This window comes from Dromiciops gliroides, chromosome 3 (genome assembly GCF_019393635.1).
Source record: "Dromiciops gliroides isolate mDroGli1 chromosome 3, mDroGli1.pri, whole genome shotgun sequence".
NCBI classification, from domain to species: Eukaryota; Metazoa; Chordata; class Mammalia; order Microbiotheria; family Microbiotheriidae; genus Dromiciops; species Dromiciops gliroides.
In genome coordinates this window covers 638,592,937-638,614,412 of record NC_057863.1, presented here as the reverse complement: position 1 = coordinate 638,614,412, position 21,476 = coordinate 638,592,937, and the positions used below count along the sequence as shown (strand labels likewise).

The 21,476-nt window shown below is 43.6% G+C and overlaps 1 protein-coding gene across 3 annotated transcripts in view; it reads left to right on the top strand.

Moving 5' to 3' along the window:
* PRKCZ (protein kinase C zeta) overlaps positions 1–21,476 on the top strand; it is a 249,670-nt gene that overhangs the window by 35,660 nt on the left and 192,534 nt on the right. Inside the window, exons 3-4 of one of the 3 annotated variants that reach the window (XM_043993093.1) lie at positions 1,038–1,127; positions 6,695–6,745. In XM_043993093.1, coding sequence (XP_043849028.1) covers positions 1,038–1,127; positions 6,695–6,745 — 141 coding nt within the window. Of the gene's footprint in view, positions 1–1,037; positions 1,128–6,694; positions 6,746–20,273; positions 20,577–20,760; positions 21,044–21,476 lie in introns of those variants that run through there. The other 2 variants (XM_043993096.1, XM_043993095.1) reach the window with 2 other exon arrangements.

Here is a 21,476-nt window from a genome sequence, read left to right as displayed (position 1 = left end):
GAAGCCTGGGCAACCCTTGAGGCTCCACTGACTCTTAAAATGAATTGAATATGGCTTTTCATTGTATCAGATGATGACTATGATGTGTCTAGAACTCAAGCCACCATTGTGCCTTTCCCTTGAAAATACCCTACCCATATGGAGTGGAGTGTTCAGTCCTGGGCTCTGTGTTTTAGGAAGGATATTGGTGAGCTGGGTGGCAGTCAGGAGAGTGGAGTGCCCCAGGATTGTAGGACCGTAGCTTTAGAGCTGAAAGGAACTTTAAAGGACATTGATTCCAACCCCATCATTTTATAGGCCAGGAAACTGAAGCCCAGAGAGGTTGGGTGACTTGGCCAAGATCATACAGTAAGTTTCTGATCCCCATTCTTCTGGCTGTCTATCTACTTCCTCACTCTGCCTTTTGTTTTACATAAGGGTCTACTGAAGGAAGTAGCGCTCTTCATCCCAAAGACTTAGGGGAGATATGAATATTTGAAGGATTGTCCTGTGAAATAGGGATTTGACTTGTTTTCTTTGATCCCCAGTAGGCAGAGCTAGGAACATTGGGTAGAAATCACCAAGAGACAGATAGAGGCTTGATGCCACTAACTTGGCAACTGCAAGAGCTGTCCATAAGTAGAATAGATTACTCCAAGAGGTGGGGAGTTTCCTCTTCTTGGAGGTCTTCAAGCAGAACCCGGAAGACCAAAGGTGGGTATGAGGTATCACTCACATAGGGGTTGGACTAGGTGGCTTCTGAAGTTCCATCCACCTCCGAGATTCTTGTATTGTGATCATCTCAAACAAGTTGGTGGTATGGTTGAACTGCCATAAAGAACTGCATCAGCTCAGTGAATAAAGCACCGGCCCTGGATTCAGGAGGACCTGAGTTCAAATCTGGCTTCAGACACTTGACACTTACTAGCTGTGTGACCCTGGGCAAGTCACTTAACCCCCATTGCACTGCAACCCCCCCCCCCCAAAAAAAAAAACCTGCATCAAATATACCACCAAATTTACGTGGTGTCTCTTGCTTTGTTTTTCCATCTCATTAGGTGACCCATGTACCATATCTTCTCAGATGGAACTGGAAGAAGCTTTTCGCTTGTACTGTCAACACAGAGATGAAGGACTCATCATTCATGGCAAGTAGTTGGGAATTAAGCTTCTAGACCTCTTTCACAGAGCGTTCTTTGGAGAGTGGTTTAACTGGGGCTCATCTCTTTGACTCAGAGCCAGTCCTTGGCTGCTGGAAATAGTTGTGTTGGTTCTAAATGCTGGGGAAGGTGGATGGTTTGTCCTTGACTCAGCTATCTTATCCCACCATTTACCCTTTCTAGTTATGCTTTCCAGCATGTCGAAACTAATGACCACTCTTGCCCTCAGTTGGCCCTTTTCACAATTTTTAGAGGATGGGAATATCTACAGATGCTTATCACAACATCATTTTGTAACTTCTTCTCAAAGTTGACAAATCTAAATTCAATCCAATCTAATTGTATTCTAGGTACTATGCAAGGTATGGGGTATACAGAGACAGAAATGAGATAGACCCTGCCCTCAAGGACCTTACATTGTCCAATGTTTAGATTTAGAAATCTAAACTACTATTAACTTTATCATTAACTATTAGAGACCTTTAGTATAAAGATATATTTTTTCCTTGGGGAAAGTTAAATTTTTTTCCCTTGACTTCATTGTTCTCATTTCCGCCCTTTTCAACCTCTCTAAATTTTTCACTTAATGATGAACACATTCTCACCTGGTCATACTCTCCACATCGCAGTGATTCAGAACCCCTGTAGTTCATCATCCAAACCCATTCCCCATCTTATTCAGTTGTTTCAGTCATGCTTGACTCTTCATGATCCCATCTGGAGTTTTCTTGGCAGAGATGCTGGGGTGCTTTGCCAGCTGGTTTCTCCAGCTTATTTTACAGATGAGGAACCTGAGGCAAATGGGGTTCACTTATTTTCTCAGGGTCATACAGCTAGTAAGTTCTGAATCCAGATTTAAATTCAAGTCTTCCTGACTTTAGGCCTGCTGCTCCATCCACTGTACCACCTAGCTGCCTCATCGACAACCACCAGATTGCTTATTCCCAACCTCCTTAATCCTCCCCCCCCCCCCCCAAAGTCCCAGTCAAATGCTACTCACCCCTCGACAGTTCTGCTCTGGAATGCTTGCTCCATAGGCAAAAAAACTTGCTTTCATGTTAAATCTTTTCCTTTCCAATTCCTTCCATTTTGTGATTCTCACTAAGACATGATGCCAGAGCCTCCTTGGCCACCTTCCTTGGCCAGCACTGGCTGCCCTTTCATTCCATTGAATTGGCTGGTCTTGGAGTACTCCTTGAACCACTTCCAGGTTCTCCTTCCACTACTGTCACTTGGTTACTTCTCCTTTGAGGTTCATGCAGTCCACTCTTATCACTCAGTCCAAATTCTGGTAGCTTTTGTCTACAGACCTCTGGCATGTTCCACTTCCTTCCTCAATGAGTTCAATACCTGGCTCAGTTTTTCTTCTTCCCTAACTCCTCCTCTCATACTAGCTCATTTCAACCTACATAGTGACACTCCCTTGAATACCCTTAAACTCTCAGTTCCTCAACCTACTCACTTTCCATGACCTTACTCCTCCACCCCCATCAGCCACACACCAAGAGGGTCATACACTTAATCTTACCATCAGCTAAAAATATACCACCTCTATATTCATGAACTTATCTGACTGTAATCTCTTGGCTTTCCACTTTTCCTTCTGCCTTTCCTTACCTAACCCTGCTCTTTGTCCACACTGTGACCCTTATTTCTTTCCAAATTCTTTTTTTTTTTTTTTTGGCGGGGCAGTGGGGGTTAAGTGACTTGCCCAGGGTCACACAGCTAGTAAGTGTCAAGTGTCTGAGGCCGGATTTGAACTCAGGTACTCCTGAATCCAGGGCTGGTGCTTTATCTACTGCGCCACCTAGCCGCCCCCTATTCATTCTTTTTTTTCCCCACCTTGACCCCTTGATGAACCAATTCAGCTCACCATCTTCCTCTTTTCTTGAGTCCCTAGCCCCTTTATCATATTGCCCATTGTGCCCTGCCATGCCTCAGCCTTGGATTACTCCCACCATCCACTGCCTTCGTTCCTATACACATGCTGCTAAATAAATGTAGAAAAAAATCATGCAGCCATTCTTTTTTTTTTTTTTTAAGTGAGGCAATTGGGGTTAAGTGACTTGCCTAGAGTCACACAGCTAGTAAGTGTTAAGTGTCTGAGGCCGGATTTGAACTCAGGTACTTCTGACTCCAGGGCCGGTGCTCTTTTCACTGCGCCACCTAGCTGCCCCCATCATGCAGCCATTTTTGCTGGATACATTACAGATTTATGTTCTATAACCCCTACTGGGCCCTCTCTGCAGCTAGGCAATCCTACTGTACCTCTCTTATCACTCATTATCCCACTCTTGAGTGGCTCTTCCAAACCTTTTCATCCCTTCTCAAATCTCCCAGCTAGGTGGCTCACTGGATAGAAGGCCAGGCGTGGAGTCAGGAAGGACTGAGTTCAAATCTGAATCCAGATACTACTTATAGCTTTGTGACCTTGCAAGTCATTTTACCCTGTTTGCCTCAGTTCCCTCATTTGTAAAATGAGCTGGAGAAGGAAATGGCAAGCCTTTGGCATCTTTGCCAAGAAAACCCCAAATGGGGCCATAAAAATACAAAAACAACTGAAATGAATGAACAAACAAACCTCCCAAGGCTTCCCCTCTCCCTACCCTCTCAGCTGAGAACCTTGCCTCATATTTTACTTAAAAAACGTAGCCATGAGCTCCCTTTTCTTCCCTTCTCATCCAAAATCACTCACATGCCTTCTTCCACTATTTCTTCCTTCATTCCTGTCTCCTTACCATGGCTAACCCCTCTACCTCCATTCCATCCTGTGTTCTCTAGGGGATTGCTCCTCTGTCGTCCCCACTTATTTTCAGTCTCTTCCTGTATATTCCATGCTCATCTGTTGCCTATCAACATGGCCAAGTCTTCCAAGTCCTGAAAAAACCTTACTTGATATGTCTATCACCACTATCATGCTATATCTGTCTTGCCTTTTTCGGCTAAACTCTTTGAGAAGACCCTCTACAATAGGTGCCTCCACTTCCTCTCTTTTTACTCTCTTCCTAGCTCTCGACAATCTGACTTCTGACCTCATTATTACATCCATGCTACTCTCTACAAAGTTACCAATGGTCTCTCTCTCTCTTTTTTGTTTTGTTTCATTTTTGGCAGGGCAATGGGGGTTAAGTGACTTGCCCAGGGTCACACAGCTAGTAAGTGTCAAGTGTCTGAGGTCGGATTTGAACTCAGATACTCCTGAATCCCGGGCCAGTGCTTTATCCACTGCGCCATCTAGCTGCCCCCCAATTGCCACATCTAATGACCTTTCCTCAATCCTCATTCCCCCTTGAACTTTGCAGCCATTGACACTGTTGATCACCATCTTCTTGCTACTCTTCTCTCTACATTTTCAGGTCATTCTTTTCTCCTGGTTTTCCTACCTATCAGACAGCTCCTTCTCAGTCTACTTTCATGGACCTTCATCCAAGTCACACCTGCTGACTGTGGGTATTCCACCAAAGTTCTGTCCTGGGTCCCTCTCTCTTTTTATACTGTTTCACTTGGCGATCTCATGAGTTCCCATGGATTCAATTATCTCTATGCTAGTGATTTACAAATATAATTTATCTAGCTCCTAACCCTCTGCTGACCTCTATTCTTATGTCTTCAACTGCTTTTGATGTCCAGTAGACATCCATCTTAACCCAACAAGTCCAAGACTGAACTCTCTCTTTCCTTCTACATCCTATTACCACCACCTCCCTTACTACTGTAGAGGGCAATGCCATTTTCCCAGTCCCTGAGGTTCACAGTCTGGGAGTCATTCTGGATTCTTCATTCCCCCCACCCATCTAAATCCAATCTATTGCTGAGGTCTGTTGATTTCACCTGCAGCATCTCTCGAATATGCCCCCCTTCTTTCCTCTGATACTGTCACCTCACTCTTGAACTGCTACGATAGGCTGCTGGTGGGTCTGGCTGCCGCAAATTTCTACCCTCTCTTAATTCATCCACAATCCAGCGCTGAAGTGAATGTTTTCCTAAAGCACAGACCTGAACACATCCCCCCACTGGGGCTTCCTGTCATCTCCTGTTTAGTGTTTTAAACCCCTTTGCTTTCAGCCTTTTTATGGCCCCTCCCACCTCCCCAGTGTATTCTGTGATACAGTGATACTGGCCTTCTGCCTGTTCCTCAGACAATACCCTCCATCTCTTGGTTTTTGGTTATTTTCTCTGGCTGCCTCCAAAGCCTGGGATGTTCTCCCTCCTTATTGTCCACCTCCCCACTTCCTCCCAAGTCCCAGCTAAAGTCCCATCTTCTATCGGAAGCAATTCACAATCCTGTTTCGTTCTCGTGCCTTCCTATTTTATCCCATATATAGCGTGTTTGTCCATATCTGTTTGTTTATTGTCTCCTCCCTATTAGATGGTGAGCTTTTCAAGGGCAGGAACTGTCTTTTGCTTTTCTTTGTACCCCCAGCACCTAGTATGACAGCCTGGCCCACAGTAGGCACTTAATAAATGCTTCTTAACTGACTGGCTGAATCATAGAGATGCCTAGACCTCTTTAGTCTACACCTCTCTCAGCTTTTCAGGTTCAGAGATGGGCTGTGGATTCTAGTGATGCAAATCACAGGGTTGTGGTGGTGGTGTTCAGGCTTATTCTTTCTATCAGTGGTTCTCAGCCTGTGTTCTGGAATTCTTTGGGCCTCACAAGCCATCTCTTTGGGTTTTTTTGTTTTTTAGTGAGGCAGTGGGGGTTAAGTGACTTGCCCAGGGTCACACAGCTAGTAAGTGTTAAGTGTCTGAGGCCGGATTTGAACTCAGGTCCTCCTGACTCCTGGGCCGGTGCTCTATCCACTGCGCCACCTAGCTGCCCCATGTGTGGCCTCTTTGAAGGGAAAGCATGGCATTGGCCAAGACATTGTGTATTTCGAACCTCTTGATCTTGCCATTCTCCTTTGGACTTCCGAAGTGGGAAAGAGAAGGCACAAGGATTTTTAACATCTCAAAAGTCCTGAATCTCCTACTTTTAAAAATTCTTTTTTTTCTATTGAGTGAGTAATCCATCCAATTTATGGGAAGATATGACAGAAGCTCCGGAGATGGGCAGGCATGGGTGGGTTGGAAGAGATCACAGATTCCTTGGGGAGGGGGGGTGTTATTTGAATAATCCATTTTAATAGTCTTATGTAAGCAAATGGCAGATTTACTCCAGATGATTGAGATGATTTCGAAAAAAGAACTTTTATCAAATGCTTTTTTAAGAAATGATTTTACCAACATTTTAAGGATTAATTCCAGAATCTCTGGATAGATTTTCAGATATTATATCCTGATCTTTTATAACCCAGTTGCTTGTTACTTCTCCCCTCCCTTAAATCTTGTCTCATTGGGTTGAGACCTTTAACCATGGAATTTAGGACACGTGTGTGCCTGCGTAAGATATACGCAGGTTATCCAGAATTTGACTTTAAAAGCATTTCTAGACTGACTGTCTCTCATCAGAATATTCTTTAGAAATACTTGAGCATTCAAATTGTATGCAGATTATTCCGAGGGAGGGCTCATCTCCTCAAGGCACTAACTCCTTTTTCTTTGTCTGTGTTCAGTTTTTCCCAGCATCCCGGAGAAGCCAGGAATGCCCTGCCCAGGAGAAGACAGTGAGTACTAGAAACTTGTTAGCATTTTGGTGGGGGACATGGAACTTTTCAAAGAGTTGAACTGAACAGCTTTAGAGGGATATGCTTTGTACCAAAGTTGTTGTAGCTGTCTCTGGGTAAACCTGGTCTAGTTAGAAAAATGTCAGGTGGCATGATGTTGTGGAAATAGAATTGGTTTGCACGGATGGTGTTCAAATTGCAACCCTGATGCTTTCTAGCTGTGTGGTGCTGGCCACTTACGTTCTCTGAGCCTCAGTTTCCTCCTCTAAAACACCAGGGTTAATACTCCCAACATTATCTCCCTCTGAGGAGTGTCATGAGGCTCAAATGAGATAATGTTTGTCAAATGCTTTGCCATCCTTAAAGCTCTATAGAAATGTCACCTCTTAATGTTCAGAAGGACTCTGTGACCTCTTAAAAAATGGAAAATTGAAGTCTCCAGACAGAGAGCGAATACAGATTGCATTTTCAGTACAGTTGCTTTTCTCCCTGGCACGCTTATTTTGGGTTTTGGGTCTTAGATTGGGATCCTCTGTTTCTTAGGATTGAATACCCATTTGGTTAGTCAGTGGCATGATGAACAGTCTCTGCCCTGTGTGGTCAGAAGGGCTGGCCAGCCATGGCTGGCATGACCTCCGCCTTCCTGGCTTCCTTTGCTCAACCCACCCCAGTTCAACGAGCTCTTCCACTTGGTTTGGTGTCACAATCACGTGTGGCCTCATGATTAGAAGAAAAAACAAAAACAAAGACTGAATGTTTTGTTAAAACCATAAGTTTCAACATTAGTACAACCAACCTAAACTTGCTTAGGACCTATGTCTGTTCATTTAAATCAATTTAATTTCATTAAGGTATCATCACTTCTTACTCTTTCCTACACATTCCCCATCAGAATTCTTTGCTTATCTATTCATTCTCATTTGCTTTTAGCCTTATAATATGGGTTAGGATGTGCTCTCTACATCGAAGTCGCTAGATGATGCAACGGTAGGAGAGCTATACCAGGAGTCAGGGGGGGTCTGAGTTCAAATTCAGCCTCAAACACTTAGCAACTTTGGATGAATATCTTTCTGCTTGGTTTTGTTTCCCCAGTGCTTAGCACAGAGCCTGGTACATAGTAAGGGCTTAATCTGTGCTTGTTGACTGACTGACTCAGGGCAAGTTACCTCTTTCTGCTTCAGTTTCTTCATCTGTAAAATGGAGATAATCATAGCATCCCCCTCCTGGGATTGGTGGGAGGATCCAGAGAGATAGTGTGAGTAAAGGGTTTCACAAATCTAAAATCATGATGACAATGGTGATGACGGTTCGGTCACTTTTGCTTGGCATTATTTCATAAAGATATTTCTAGGCATTACGGTGATCTATTATGTGAATTCCCCATGATCTATTCTACTATTTCCCTATGGGACATGTTAGTTTGCATTTTCCTTAACACTCCTGTGGACAGTTTTTTACAGATCACTCTTTATTTTCATTTAAAGTTTTGAGTTCCAAATTTTATCCCTCCCGCTGCCGAGGCTGTAAGCAGATATAGGTTATACATGTGCAGTTATGTAAAACATTACCGTATTAGTCATTTTGTATAAGAAAACTTGAACAAAAGAAAAAACAAAAGTGAAAAATAGCATGCTTCAGTCTGTGTTCAGTCAATATCAGTAATAGAAAAAGAACACACCCCTTTCTAGGTGTTTCTGGATGGCATTGCCCTGGTTTTATAGAGCCCTAGAAGGTTGGAAGCAGAATGTCCCCCCAAGTTAAAATGGGGAATGTCTTTGAGACTTTGCCATAGGATTGGTTCAAAGAACCAACAAAGAGAAGGCTCAGGTGTGTTGTTAGGTCTCCTTTATGAGATCTGTGGTCCCTCAAAAAGATATTGGTATAATACTCCACACTTAGAAAAACAAGTGAATGAAAAATGGTGTGTTGCTCAGATTCTGACATGCAGTTGAATGGGAAATCTGTTTGAGTTAGTTCAGCACTTTATAGCTGAATGAATGAATGAAAAAGCACTTCTTAAATGCTAACTGTGGGCCAGGCTCTGAGCCAACAAGCAAGAGGCAATCCCTAGCCTCAAGGAGCTTAGAATTCTTTTTTTTTTGGGGGGGGGGGTGAGGCAAATGGGGTTAAGTGACTTGCCCAAGGTCACACAGCTAGTAAGTGTTAAGTGTCTAAGGCCGGATTTGAACTCAGGTACTCCTGACTCCAGGGCTAGTGCTCTATCCACTGTGCCACCTAGCCGCCCCAAGCTTAGAATTCTAATGTTATTGGGTTTTTTTTGTTTTTTTTTTACGGGGCAGTGGGGTTAAGTGACTTGCCCAGGGTCACACAGCTAGTAAGTGTCAAGTGTCTGAGGCCGGATTTGAACTCAGGAACTCCTGAATCCAGGGCCGGTGCTTGATCCACTGCGCCACCTAGCCGCCCTCTAATGTTATTGTTGATTAGTTGTTTAGTCATGTCTAACTAAACCCCATTTAGGGTTGTACTGGCAAAGAAACTGGAATGTTTTGCCGATTCCTTCTGAGCTCATTTTCTAGATGAGGAAACTGAGGCAAACAAGGTTAAGGGATTTGGCCAGGGTCACAGAGCTAGTAAATGTCAGAGCCTGGATTTGAATTCAGGAAGAGTTCCTTCTATCCAGCACTCTGTCTACTGTACCACCAAGCTGACCTAGTAATTGGTAGTGGTGGTGTTCAGTTGTTTCTGATTCTTTGGGGTTTTCTTGGCAAAGATACATTCTAATGGGGAAATCAATGACACAAATCGGGGAGTGGTGGCCAGGAAGAAGTGCATTGCACAGGGAATGATGAAGGAATGAACGGTCATTTGAGTCAGGGCAGTTAACTTGACTTAGCCTTTGCCGGAGTTGATGTCCTTGATCTCATTGCTATTTCCTGGGCTAACTCTCTTCTTGTAAACCTGAACCAGGGGTCTTGTGGAGGGGGCTGTAGAGTTGTTCTATTCAGCCCCAGAGGCCACAACTTTGGAACAGTGGGTAAAAGTTATAGAGATTTAGCTTGATGTCAGGGAAGACTTAGTTATCTAAAAGTGGAAAGGGGCAGGTTAGCTGGTGCATAATTTGTAGAGTTCTGGGCCTAGAGTCAGGAAGACTCCTCTTCCTGAGTTCAAATCTGGCCTCTGACACTTACTGGCTGTGTAACCCTGGGCAAGTCACTTAACCCTGTTTGCCTCAGTTTCCTCTTCCAATTCAAATGAGTTGGAAAAGGAAATGGCAAACCTCCCTTAGTCTCTGCCAAGAAAACCCCAAATGGGGGTCACAAAGAATGGAACATGACTGAAAAATGACTGAACATGAAAAGTATAATAAGCTTCCTTTGGAGGTAGTGGGTCTTCCCTTCTTTGGAGGATTTCAAGCCAAGTCTAGATGACCATTTGTTTGGGTGTGTTGTGCTAGGGACTCTTTTTGGCTATAGGCTGGACTAGACCTGTACCCAATGAGTACCCAGTGAGCCTTCATTAGAACCAGGGTCACAGAAAAGACACTGGCCTACCTAACATTCCACACGAGAAAAACCAGATAGACAAAGAATATGTGTTCCCAGATTTGGATGTGAAGTTGAATGGAAATTCTGTTGTATTAGTTCATCAGTCTTTTGCATAGGCTCTATTGATGGACAAAACACTGGAACCATTATTGACTCAAGAGAAGCATGACAGGCTGGATCTTCTGCGGGAAATCAGGCAGTTCTTGAATGATCCCTTGCCATTTGATGTCACAAAAACTTATCTATTTATAAGTCCTGCATTCTCTTGGTGATGCTAAATTGCTGTGATTCATGGAACCTGATGATCTGAGAAGAAACAAAATTACAGGTGACTCAAAGGATAATGGTGGGTGTCATTGAATGCTTTGTGTTACCCACAGGGATATGCAAGAGAAGGGATCCAGGAGGCATTGTGAAGATAATGGGCAAATGGAGTTGAGTAGGAAAAAAATGTAGAGCTGTGAAAAACCATCAAGATCTAGAGATGTCCAGAGTGTTCAGGGTTGGGCTGGGTGGTTGGTCAACAGGCCCCCCCACCAGATGGGCAGTGCTGTTAGCTACCTGTATTGTCAGTGGCACCCCTGCTGCCCTGCTGCCATATTTCCATGGAAAAGCAGTGCAATGCTCTGGTTGATGGTCAGTTTGACTTTTCTCATCCAGTTTTAATGGGTGCCTCTGGGCTCTGATATCACTAATATTTTAATCTGTCCTACCCTCAAGCCCATGAAGCATTGAGTAGATGATATCACATTCCAGCTTTCAAGGCTATTTAGGGTCATAGGTCATGGGATCATAGCTTTAGAGCGCAGACTCAGAGACCTCCTCATTTTACAAATAAGGAAACTGAGGCTGAGGATGGGGAAATGTCCATAGGATAATCATGAGATCATAGATTTAAAGCTGGAAAGGACTCAAAGACCCTTTGATTCAACCTCCTCATTCCTTCACACAAAATAGAGGACCAGGGAAGTTCTCTGTCTTGCCCAGGGTCACACCGGTCATAATTTAGAACTAGAGGGGACCTCGTTTTACAGATGAGAAGATGGAGGCCCAGAGGGGTCATTCTAATAGAAAGTGTGAGATCCCAGATCTTCAGGATTCCGAGTCCAATACTCTCTTTACTATATAAGTCTATAAACACACAAAGTGTGTGTAGGTGTGTTAGAGGAAGGTGGAAAGGGTGAAGGATGCTTTAGGAAAACGTTCAAAAGGAATGGCTGCCAAAGGGCATTAGTACTGTATAATTTAAGATTCTAAATGTGGATTCTAATCTGTTCCCCCAGTTTTTTGGGGAAACTGACTAAAATCACTGATAAAACGAGTTTAGGTTTTTAAGGGTTTATTGGAAAATAGAAAGAAAAAGATTGAGAAACAGAATTCCAACAGCCTGGCATTCCTATCTTTCCTCAAATTTCCTGTGAAGTCCTCTGCCGCCACCACCACCACCACCACCAAGTCAGGAACCCAAAATTGCAAGAGCTCTCCGCGCAGGCTCCTCCCTCTCCTCCTTCCTGTCTCCTCCCAGAAAATAGGAGGCTCCTCAAGTTGATTGGCTGGTAGCCTTGATAGACAGCACCCATGAGCAAACGTCATTTCCTGACGCCAAGGAAAAGCCACAATGCCTCTGAGGCATTTCCTCATGGTGGAGCTTTCCCACAGCAAGTCTCCAGTAGGTGGCATCATTCCAATCATTACAGTACCATAATGGTGGGAGACGTTTCCATGTCAAGCAATGTTCAGTCCAGGTGTTGGGTTTGTGACCAATGAAAAATTCAAGACACATAATCTGTGGGTGATTAATTAGGGCTAGTGAATAATTAATAAAAAGATGGTCATTTGGCTTTCTCTTGTAAACCAAAGAAGAATCCTGGAGGTCTTTCAATGCCCATATGCCCTTGGAAGAGTGGGCGTTCCCACCAGGTAGCAGTCAACTATGATTGGTTAACAATTAATGAATGAGTATTATAATATTAGGTGGGCCTATTTCTAATTAAATGTCTTTAATTATATCTCTCGTACTCCCAGACCACCTCCAGCCTTCTGCAATCCAGATTAGGGCTTTTTAAACTTTTTCTGCTTGTGACCCCTTTTTGTCTGATACATTTTTATGCAAACCCAGGTATAGAGGTATATAAAATAGGTACACAAATCAAACATTTCCTGCCAGATTTTTCACCAAGGATACATTCCATTATACAGCCCCATTCAAGAAACCTTGATCTAGGCAGAGGTATATACGCCCGACCCAAGCCTGTCTGAGTAGAACACTGTGGGCTGGAATTTACCTAGATTAAATTCTCTTTGTAAGGTTTTTTAGTTGGGTAGGATGGCAGTTCCACCTAGATAAGATAGTTTAAATTTAAGTTTGGTAAATTTGGGTGCATGGTCAGTAATGTCCTTCAGTGACTGACTGTATAACCTACAGGGGTTTATCTCTGAATGAGAAAATAGAAAATAAAATCTTCCTCTCAATAATTGGTCATTAATATGAGAGAAATAATCATTTCTCTCAGACTGGGGGAAATGGTTCAGTGGAAAGAATAGTGTCCCGGAGTCAGTTCCTGGGTTCAAAACCCACCATGGATGCTTACTTTACCACTCATGAAGTGCTTCTGGGAGAGTCCATAATGTTCCATTTCCTTATCTGTAAGACAAGAGCTTGATTGGTTTGTTCTTTGCATCTCTAGCTTGGTGATAAATAGATAAATAGCTCACTAGGTCTGGGATCTGCATCCATGGAACTGTGGAAAGACCTGGACAAAAATTCCATAGGATGAGAAGGGTTAGGTGGGCTGTCAACTGCTCCAGGGGCAGGAAGACTCAGATGAATGATCCTCCCACCCCCAAGCTCTTAGCTGATTGTCAGAGAAAAGATCAAGGTGATAATTTTACTGCTCAACAATGACAAAGTGTAACTTGATGGTGGGGCATCCAGGTATCCAGGCATGGAAGTTGGGGGTTCAGCTACTGGAGAAGTAGGATTGGGTTTATCTCATTTGATCCTCACAACAACCCAGGGAGTTGGGTGCTATTATTATCCCTTTTTTTACAAATGAGGAAACTGAGGCAGACAGAGGTCAAATGACTTGCCCCAGAGTCACTCAGCTAGTAAGTGTCTGAAGCTGGATACTCAGATCTTCCTGAGTCCCGGCTAAGAGATCTATCCACTATACCACCTAACTACTTCATATTATTACTATATAATAATATGTATTAACTATGTAATTTTCTTTTTACCTTGTAAATACTTAGGCATTACTTTTAACTCATTGTTTGCAAATAACTCACAGGGAAAGGCATAATAGAAGTAAGCTCAATATTATATTTTTCTTATTATTGGCATATGAGCTTCTTGTGGTTAGGGGCTATTTGATTTTTGTCTACATCTCCATTGCCTAACACAGAGGTAGTATTCATTAGGTGCCTAATAATTACTTTCTGAAGATTTGATTGTCGGTGTATAGATGTGATTCCAGTATCTCCTTGAGGGGAGTGACTGTTTGATTTTGGTCTTATATCTCAGTGCTTGGCACATTGTTGGCATGTAGTACGTACTGTTTGCTGTGTTTATATTATATCATTCTAGTAGCTCCTTGAAGACAAGGGCTGTTTCATTTTTGTCATTGCATCTCTAGCACAGTGCTTTGCATGTGTGTTGTAGGAGATTAATAAATGCTTCTCGTGTGTGTGTGTTTTTTTTAATGCCCAGTGTGCCATTATGTAAACAATGGGAAAAAGAGCAGGTGTTTGGCTTTCCACCCGGGATTCGAACTCAGGTCCTCCTGACTCCAAGACTAGGGTTCTCTCCAGTGAGCCACTCAAATGCGAGTGATGGGCCTTAAGCCCATGTCTTTCTGAGTCAGAGCCCAGCACACTGTTTACTTTGAATTTCTTCCAGTCCTAAAATTCTATCACTTACGAGCCTGTAGTGTTAACCCCAAGTAGAGCTTCGTGGGAGGCTTCTCCTGCCCCTGTTCAGTTCTGTAAACACAAACTTTCTGCCATGAACAAGGACCAGTGATAGACTGGGAATCTGAGTATAGCACTTGGTACCACTGGTCTAGGGTTCTAGGAATAGGAAATGTGCCTTGAGCTAGGGAGAAAGGATGCAGCCAAAGATCTAGGAGAAAATACACAGGGAAGAGCCAAACTCTTATTTGAAAAAACTGTGGGTGAGGGGCAGCTAGGTGGCTCAGTGGATAGAGCACTGGCCCTGGAGTCAGGAGGACCCGAGTTCAAATCCGGCCTCAGACACTTGACACTTACTAGCTGTGTGACCCTGGGCAAGTCACTTAACCCCAATTGCCTCACTAAAAAAAACCAAAAAACAAAAAACTGTGGGTGAGAACAGAGAAGACTTCAAAAGAGAGAGGACCCCAGAGCTGGGCCGTGATGGGGATAGAAGGACCAACTCATTTCCCCCATGTTTTCTGTCCACACCCCACCTTCTCCACCTGCCTCGTTCACTAATTCATTTTCTTTTCTTTTCTTTTTTTTTGGTGAGGCGATTGGGGTTAAGTGACTTGCCCAGGGTCACACAGCTAGTGTCAAGTGTCTGAGGCAGAATTTGAACTCAGGTCTTCCTGAATCCAGGGCCAGTGCTTTATCCACTGTGCCACCTAGCTGCCCCAACTAATTCATTTTCAAAAGGAAGTTTAGGATGGGAGAGATAGGACATTGGTGGTAGCATGTGAAGACAGTATGGGAATGGCTTGGGGGGGCGGGTCTTTGGGATCCAGGTTCAAATACCACAATCTGTCACTTGATACTGGGTCTCAGTTCCCTCATCTGTAAGATGAGGGGGTTGAATTAGATTGCCTCTGAAGTCTTCTAGCTCTTAATCTGTGGTCTTGAGATTGGGGAAAGTGGGTCTCCTGCCTTCAAACCCAGCTGCCTTTCTCCTATTGAGTGAAATTCTCGGTCTCTGCGACCAAGCTTTCCCCTCTGTGCTCCTCCAACATAGACCCCTTCCCTCCAAACCCGATGGTCAGAGTCCGTTCTGAGCTCTCTGTCTACCAAAGGGCTAACTTGAGTTTGGGTACCATTGATGTTTTCTGTTTTGTGAGGGGGCCTGTCTTTGTATCTCGTAGCTGCATTTGGCCTCCCCAGACTCCATCCCCACCTCTCCCACCTCCCATTTTCTCATAGACCAACTTAGTTTACAGCCAAAATGTTGGGGCTAGCTAGTGTTCTTCTCCATGTGTCAAAGCAAGACCCTGGTTCAACATGGCTGGGCGTCCTAAATGAGACTTCAGTGAGATGGTGTTCAGAGAAGTGACGGAACCCAGTGTCATACTTTTGTTGTTGTTGTTGTCGTTTTGTCTGTGTTTTGTTGTTGGGTTTTTTTTACAGGGCAGTGGGTTTAAGTGACTTGCCCAAGGTCACACAACTAGTAAGTGCCAAGTGTCTGAGGCCAGATTTGAACTCAGGTCCTCCTGAATCCAGGCCTGGTGCTTTATCCACTGTGCCACCTAGATGCCCCCCCCCCCCCCCCCCCCCCCCCCGTCCAGTGTCATACTTAAATAAAGCTGGCAAATGGGAGGTATGGGGAGAGAGACAGAATGGGAAGAGAGACTGAGGTAGAGAAAGGGGAGACAGACAGAGAGAGGGGGGAGAGAGATGAAAAAAAAAAGAAGCCCTATGAATATTTTCATAACAATGGGGTTCTTTGGAATTCGAAAACGAACAATATACTTATTAGGATAAAATTGCTCCATTTTCAAATAAATATTTTCCTCTCTATTCCACAGTTAGTCACATCCATGATGTGATGTTCCATCTCCCTCCAAAGCCTTCTCCCCCTCTACCCCATCCCTTTTCTTGTGTTCTTACCCTATTAATTCTCAATCTGTGTTAACTTCCTCCTCTTTGATTCCTCTGTTCCTGGGTTATGTTTAATGACCAGAAGAAAATAAACATGGTGCTGCTATAAATTCATGTGTCCTTCCCTCTGCTGGACCACCACCTATTCTGCAATCCTTTGAGTCAAATCTTAGACTCCTGGGAGTTCCATCTTGTTCCCTATGGTGGCTATTGGCTGTTATCTCTTACTCCCCAAGCCTCTGATCACTCTTCACCAACCCACACATACCCTCCGTATTCCTCCTTTCTACAATGACTTTGACTTTTTACTTGACTTGAGAAAATCGAGGCTTCTCAACAGAAACATCCTTCCCAGCCCCCCTCCACACCCCAGAATTTCTGTGTCTTCATCCATTTCTCTTACCTTAGAACCAGCAGCAGCCCTCATTGTATTTCTTAGGGCGTACTCTCTCTTGACTGTGATCTCAGTTTTTAAAATATAAAATATCACACCATTCTCATCACCTCCTTCCCTTCCATTTCGAAGAAAGACATCTATCTCTTCTTTTCCTCAAGTTAACTTCTTGACGTTTTCTCTATCTCTTCTCTTTCCCTCTCATTGGTCATAGGCATTTTTGGCTTGTCTTGGTCCGGTCATCCTTGGTGGTTTCACTGTCTCATCTCTCTGGATTTCTCTTCCTGTTCATCTTTCATCTTTAATCTCTTCTTCAATGGATATTTTCCCTAATACTAGACTCATAGTCATTCCCTTCTTCAAACAATTCCCTCTTCTATTCCCTCCCCACCACAATTTCCCCCTCCCTTCCCTATATCTTGGAATTTGCTTAAACTACTGTGATAGGATTATAGGTTTAGAAGTGGGGTGGATTTTTGAGGCCATCCATACAGTACAACCCCTTTACTTTACACATGAGAAAACTGGGGCCAGGAGGGATTAAGCAATCTCAGGTTACACAGGTAAATGGTGGGGATTTGAACCCAGGTCCTCGGACTCCAGATTTCCTTCCAGTATTTCCTGTTGCACCACCCTGGCTTCATTCCTTGAATTCTATAGCATTTGACTCTCTTGATCACCCCTTCCTTCTCTCCTCATTTATATTCCATGACACTGCTCTTTTCCTTTTGTATGACATATTAGAGTCAGTCCTTGGTACCACAGTTTGGAAAGCATGTTGAAAATGTGGAGGATGTCCAGAGAAGCGTGACAAGGATGATAAAGGACAGTGTGAGTTATGTCAGTTGCAGGAACTGGGCATATTTGGGTTGAAGTGGAAAGGGATGGGCTACCAGGAGATATGGTGGCTTCTCCCTCCTTGGAGGGCTTCCAGCAGGGCCTGGAGGCCCATTCCTCAGTTGTGTTATCTTGAGCAGGTCAGGGTTGGACTAGATGCCCTCTGAGGTCCCTTGGAAGTTGGAGATTCTGGGGGTTTCCCAGTTGCCAATGGGTCATTTTCTTTAGGGACTTCTCTAAGTGATAAAAGCCACGTATTTGTGAAATATAAACCTTAGTTCATGGAATCACTGATAAAGCAGCCGTTCATTTATGGTATTTTTTTGCTAAACATTCTTGAAACACGGCTGTATTATCATGTGAATTACTTTCAGATTAGGGTAGCATATGTTATTCTTTGGTGTTTAGATGTACATACCATATTGTTTTGTGAAAAGTTTAAGTGTAGCATTCAGCTGGGTCTCAAATTATTTCCAAAGAGCAAAGTGAAAAACTTGTTTTCTCCTTAAAATAGGCTTCCAATAAAATTAGCAAGCTGCCATTGCAGCCGGAGTTTCCTCCAGTTTTGCAAAATCATGGCTATTTTGGAATGGACTGTGTTTGGCGCGGAGTTGGTTAAATTGATGTAAATTTGTTTAAAAAAAAATCGGATCCAACAGCAATTCATGTAACTAAGTTAAGATCCAATGTGGATCTGGTTGATCACATTTCTTTAGTTTTAGAAGGCGGTGAAACACATACATTTATTGGCCTCATACCCAAAATAGTAATCATAAGGTTTTTATTAATAGATGAATAAAAAGTAGGGGAAATAAAGATATGGCCTGGAGACAGGGGCTTGGAATAAATGAATTCTTAGTATCTTTCTCCCCCCTCCCCCCCAATTTTCTTTTTTCTTTCTTTTTTTTTGTGGGGCAATGGGGGTTAAGTGACTTGCCCAGGGTCACACAGCTAGTAAGTGTCAAGTGTCTGAGGCCGGATTTGAACTCAGGTACTCCTGAATCCAGGGCCGGTGCTTTATCCACTGCGCCACCTAGCCGCTCCCCCAATTTTCTTTTATTTTTAATTTTGCTTCAGTTTTGTCTTCTTTGTCAAATGAATTTAAATGAAATTCTCTCTTTTGAAACTAGTTGATAGAGAATCTTCTTTAGAACCAGGAAGACCTGTGTTCAAGTCCCACCAAACTGTATGCCCCATGGCAAGTCCCTTACAGTCCCAGTGTTCTAAGCAACACTCATAAGGTTATAAATTGCAGAGAAGGTGCCAACCCACATGGATAGAAGGAATTTCCTTAGTTTCTTACACTAAGTCCAGTCCTTAGCTAATAAAAGGGGAAAAAAAGTCTTAAAGTGGTGTCTTGGGCTTTCTCTTCATTGTGCCCCCTTCTTTCCCTCCTCCTTTTTTCTCCCAACTCTGGCTCATAATTGCAGAATTTGAAGAAAGTCCCTGAATGCTAGATGCATAAAGGAGTGTGTTTGTATCTGGAAGTTAATGTTTCTGTCTGGAGCTTATTGGTAAAATTTGAGAATAAGGGGCATGTATGTGTCTAATAGTAGAAACCTCAATAGATTGGGTCTCAGGTTTGTGAACTTAGAATGACCTTTCTCATCTTCTTTCTAGACTCCCCATGGGGCTCACCTTCTCTCTGGGCTTTTTGCTTTTCTCCATCATTTCTTTTTTTTTATTTTGTTTTTTCTTTTTTCCTTTTTGCAGGGCAGTGAGGGTAAAGTGACTTGCCCAGGGTCACACAGCTAGTAAGTGTCAAGTGTCTGAGGCCAGATTTGAACTCAGGTTCTCCTGAATCCAGGGCTAATGCTTCATCCACTATGCCACCTAGCTGCCCCCTCCATCATTTCTAAGAGGTAATATTGGTATAATGGAAAGAAAGCTTAGAATTCAAAGGCTGGGTTGGCTCCCTCTTCTGATACTTACTGGCTGAACTTCAGGAAGACCCTTGGATTTGCTTAACTCAATGTTTTTGTCTTTAAAATGGGTATAATTCTTCCATGCCCTCACCTCAGAAGGCCATCATGATTGTGTATGAAAGAGTGCTTGGTTCAGATCACAGATGGAGAGCTGACCAAAACCTTAGGGGGCCACCTAGTTCCACCCTCTCATTTTACTCATGAGGAAACAGGTCAAGAGGAGTGAATTGATTTGCCAGGGTCATCTGGAAATGTCTTTCTAAGTCCAAGTCCAGTGTTTCTTACCATACTGCCTCTAGACCAGAAGAGGGGTGTGTGTGTGTGTGTGTGTGTGTGTGTGTGTGTGTGTGTGTGTGTAGTGTTCTAGACTTCTTTTCAGCTCTAGTACTCTTACCTGTTGCTTGGCAGCATTTCTAGTTTAGCCCACTAGTTACTTGGCATTTTTTTGGGTTCTCATAGCCTTGATGAGTGGGTAGGATTGCAGGAGTATCTGTCCCCTAACGACATCCACTGTGTCCCACCTTGGAACCCTTCCTTCCCTTCTTGTGTTTGCTTCTTTTACACCCCCCCCCCCCACTGGCCCACACCCCATCCAGGACATGAACATGTCATAATAAGCCAAAGTTGTATTTTTTATGGTGCTCATTTATGCATCATTGCTATTTGGAGGGATGCTCCTTGACTTCAAGTATCCTTCCCCTTCCTTTCTTATCTTGCATAATGTGATGGCAGAGTAATATCATGTTGTGGCATCCTTGTGGCCCCTTCCCAAGGTTTGTTTTGGTGGCTACCTGGTCTCAGTTTCCTTCCCATCAGTCCGTGGTTTTCACCTTGTTTTTTATTTTCAAAATGTGTCCAAGATCCTGGGGTATCTCCTTTCCTTTTTGCCCTTTTTCAAAAAACAAACAAACAAAAAAACCCCAGCTCTTTCTGCCTCCTTCCCCCAAGTCAGGGCGACTGCAGAAATATTTGTTTTTCTGTGACATCAGCTCCTCGCCATCCATGCCGTGTTTTAGTTTGTGCCTCAGCCGCTTGCTACAGCCTCCCCAGGGAGTCAGTACCACCCGTGCCTGGATACATGAGGCAGAGATGTGAACGGGAGAGAGAGAGAGAGAGAGAGAGAGAGAGAGAACAGGATAACCAGTCTTCCATTAGCTATCTGCCTTTAACGTTCAAGCTGTTTCTGCCCATTAGCCTTGGTGTCTAGTGATTCCCCAATAACAACTGGGAAATACGGGAGAGGGGGGAAAATGTGCCCTTTTTTACCTACTGCACGGTAAAGTCAAAAGAGAGAGAGAAAGCCAGAGCGAAAATCTCATGCTGAGGAAGCCACCAAATAAAGGCCAGTGAGTAATGCATGTGTCTTCTGGGTATTCCATGCCTTCTGTGAGATTGCTGCTCACAGTTGTCTCCGCCAGTGGGGTGTGTGTGTGTGTGTGTGTGTGTGTGTGTTGTCGTCTGTATGCGGTGCAGGAGATCACCAAAATGCTGACTTCTATTATCATGTAGTTGCCTTGGGCCGCCGGTCCTCCTTTGCAAGCATAGATTGTTACAAATGCAGATAGCGGGGTTGTCTCCTGCCTGCCTGTATGTGGGGACGTGGCTGGAGCCCCTCAGAGTAATGTCGCCTGGAATGCAGTGAAGGAGCTGCCGGTTTGTTTATTTTTTTTTCCGGCAGGAAAGGGGGCCAGCATTTTTTCTTTCTTTTTTTTTTTTTTAAAAGACAAGCAAGGCACAGGAGGGACCATGCCCAGTGAGTGATGCTTCTGATAAGGGAGATTAATGAAGGAAATGTATCCAAAAAGGACTGACGGTATGTGATCTATAATTGAGGCCTGCTAAGTACAGTAAGCTTGCTTGCTTGAATTTTTGCATTTTTGTTTTTTGGTGTTTTTTTTTTTTTAAAACCTCTTAAGTGACCAAACCTCTCCTTCCCTTCCTCCCCAAATAAAACAAAACAAAACAAAACCAAACCCCAGGGATAATCTTGAGTCATTTGGTTGACCTAGTCACCGAATGGATGCTGCCAATTAGGTATTTCGTTGTGACAGGTGTGTTGTATAATTGTGATGGATCTCTAATATAGCGTGGAAAAGATCACACACGCGCATGCACACACACACATACCTCTCCTCTTAATCTGCATTGCTGTAGGCAGGCCAATCAATATCCTGCTTTAATGATAAAGGTTTGAGATGTTTGGTAGCTAGGACTCATAAATCCCAATGATGATGTTCAATATTGGG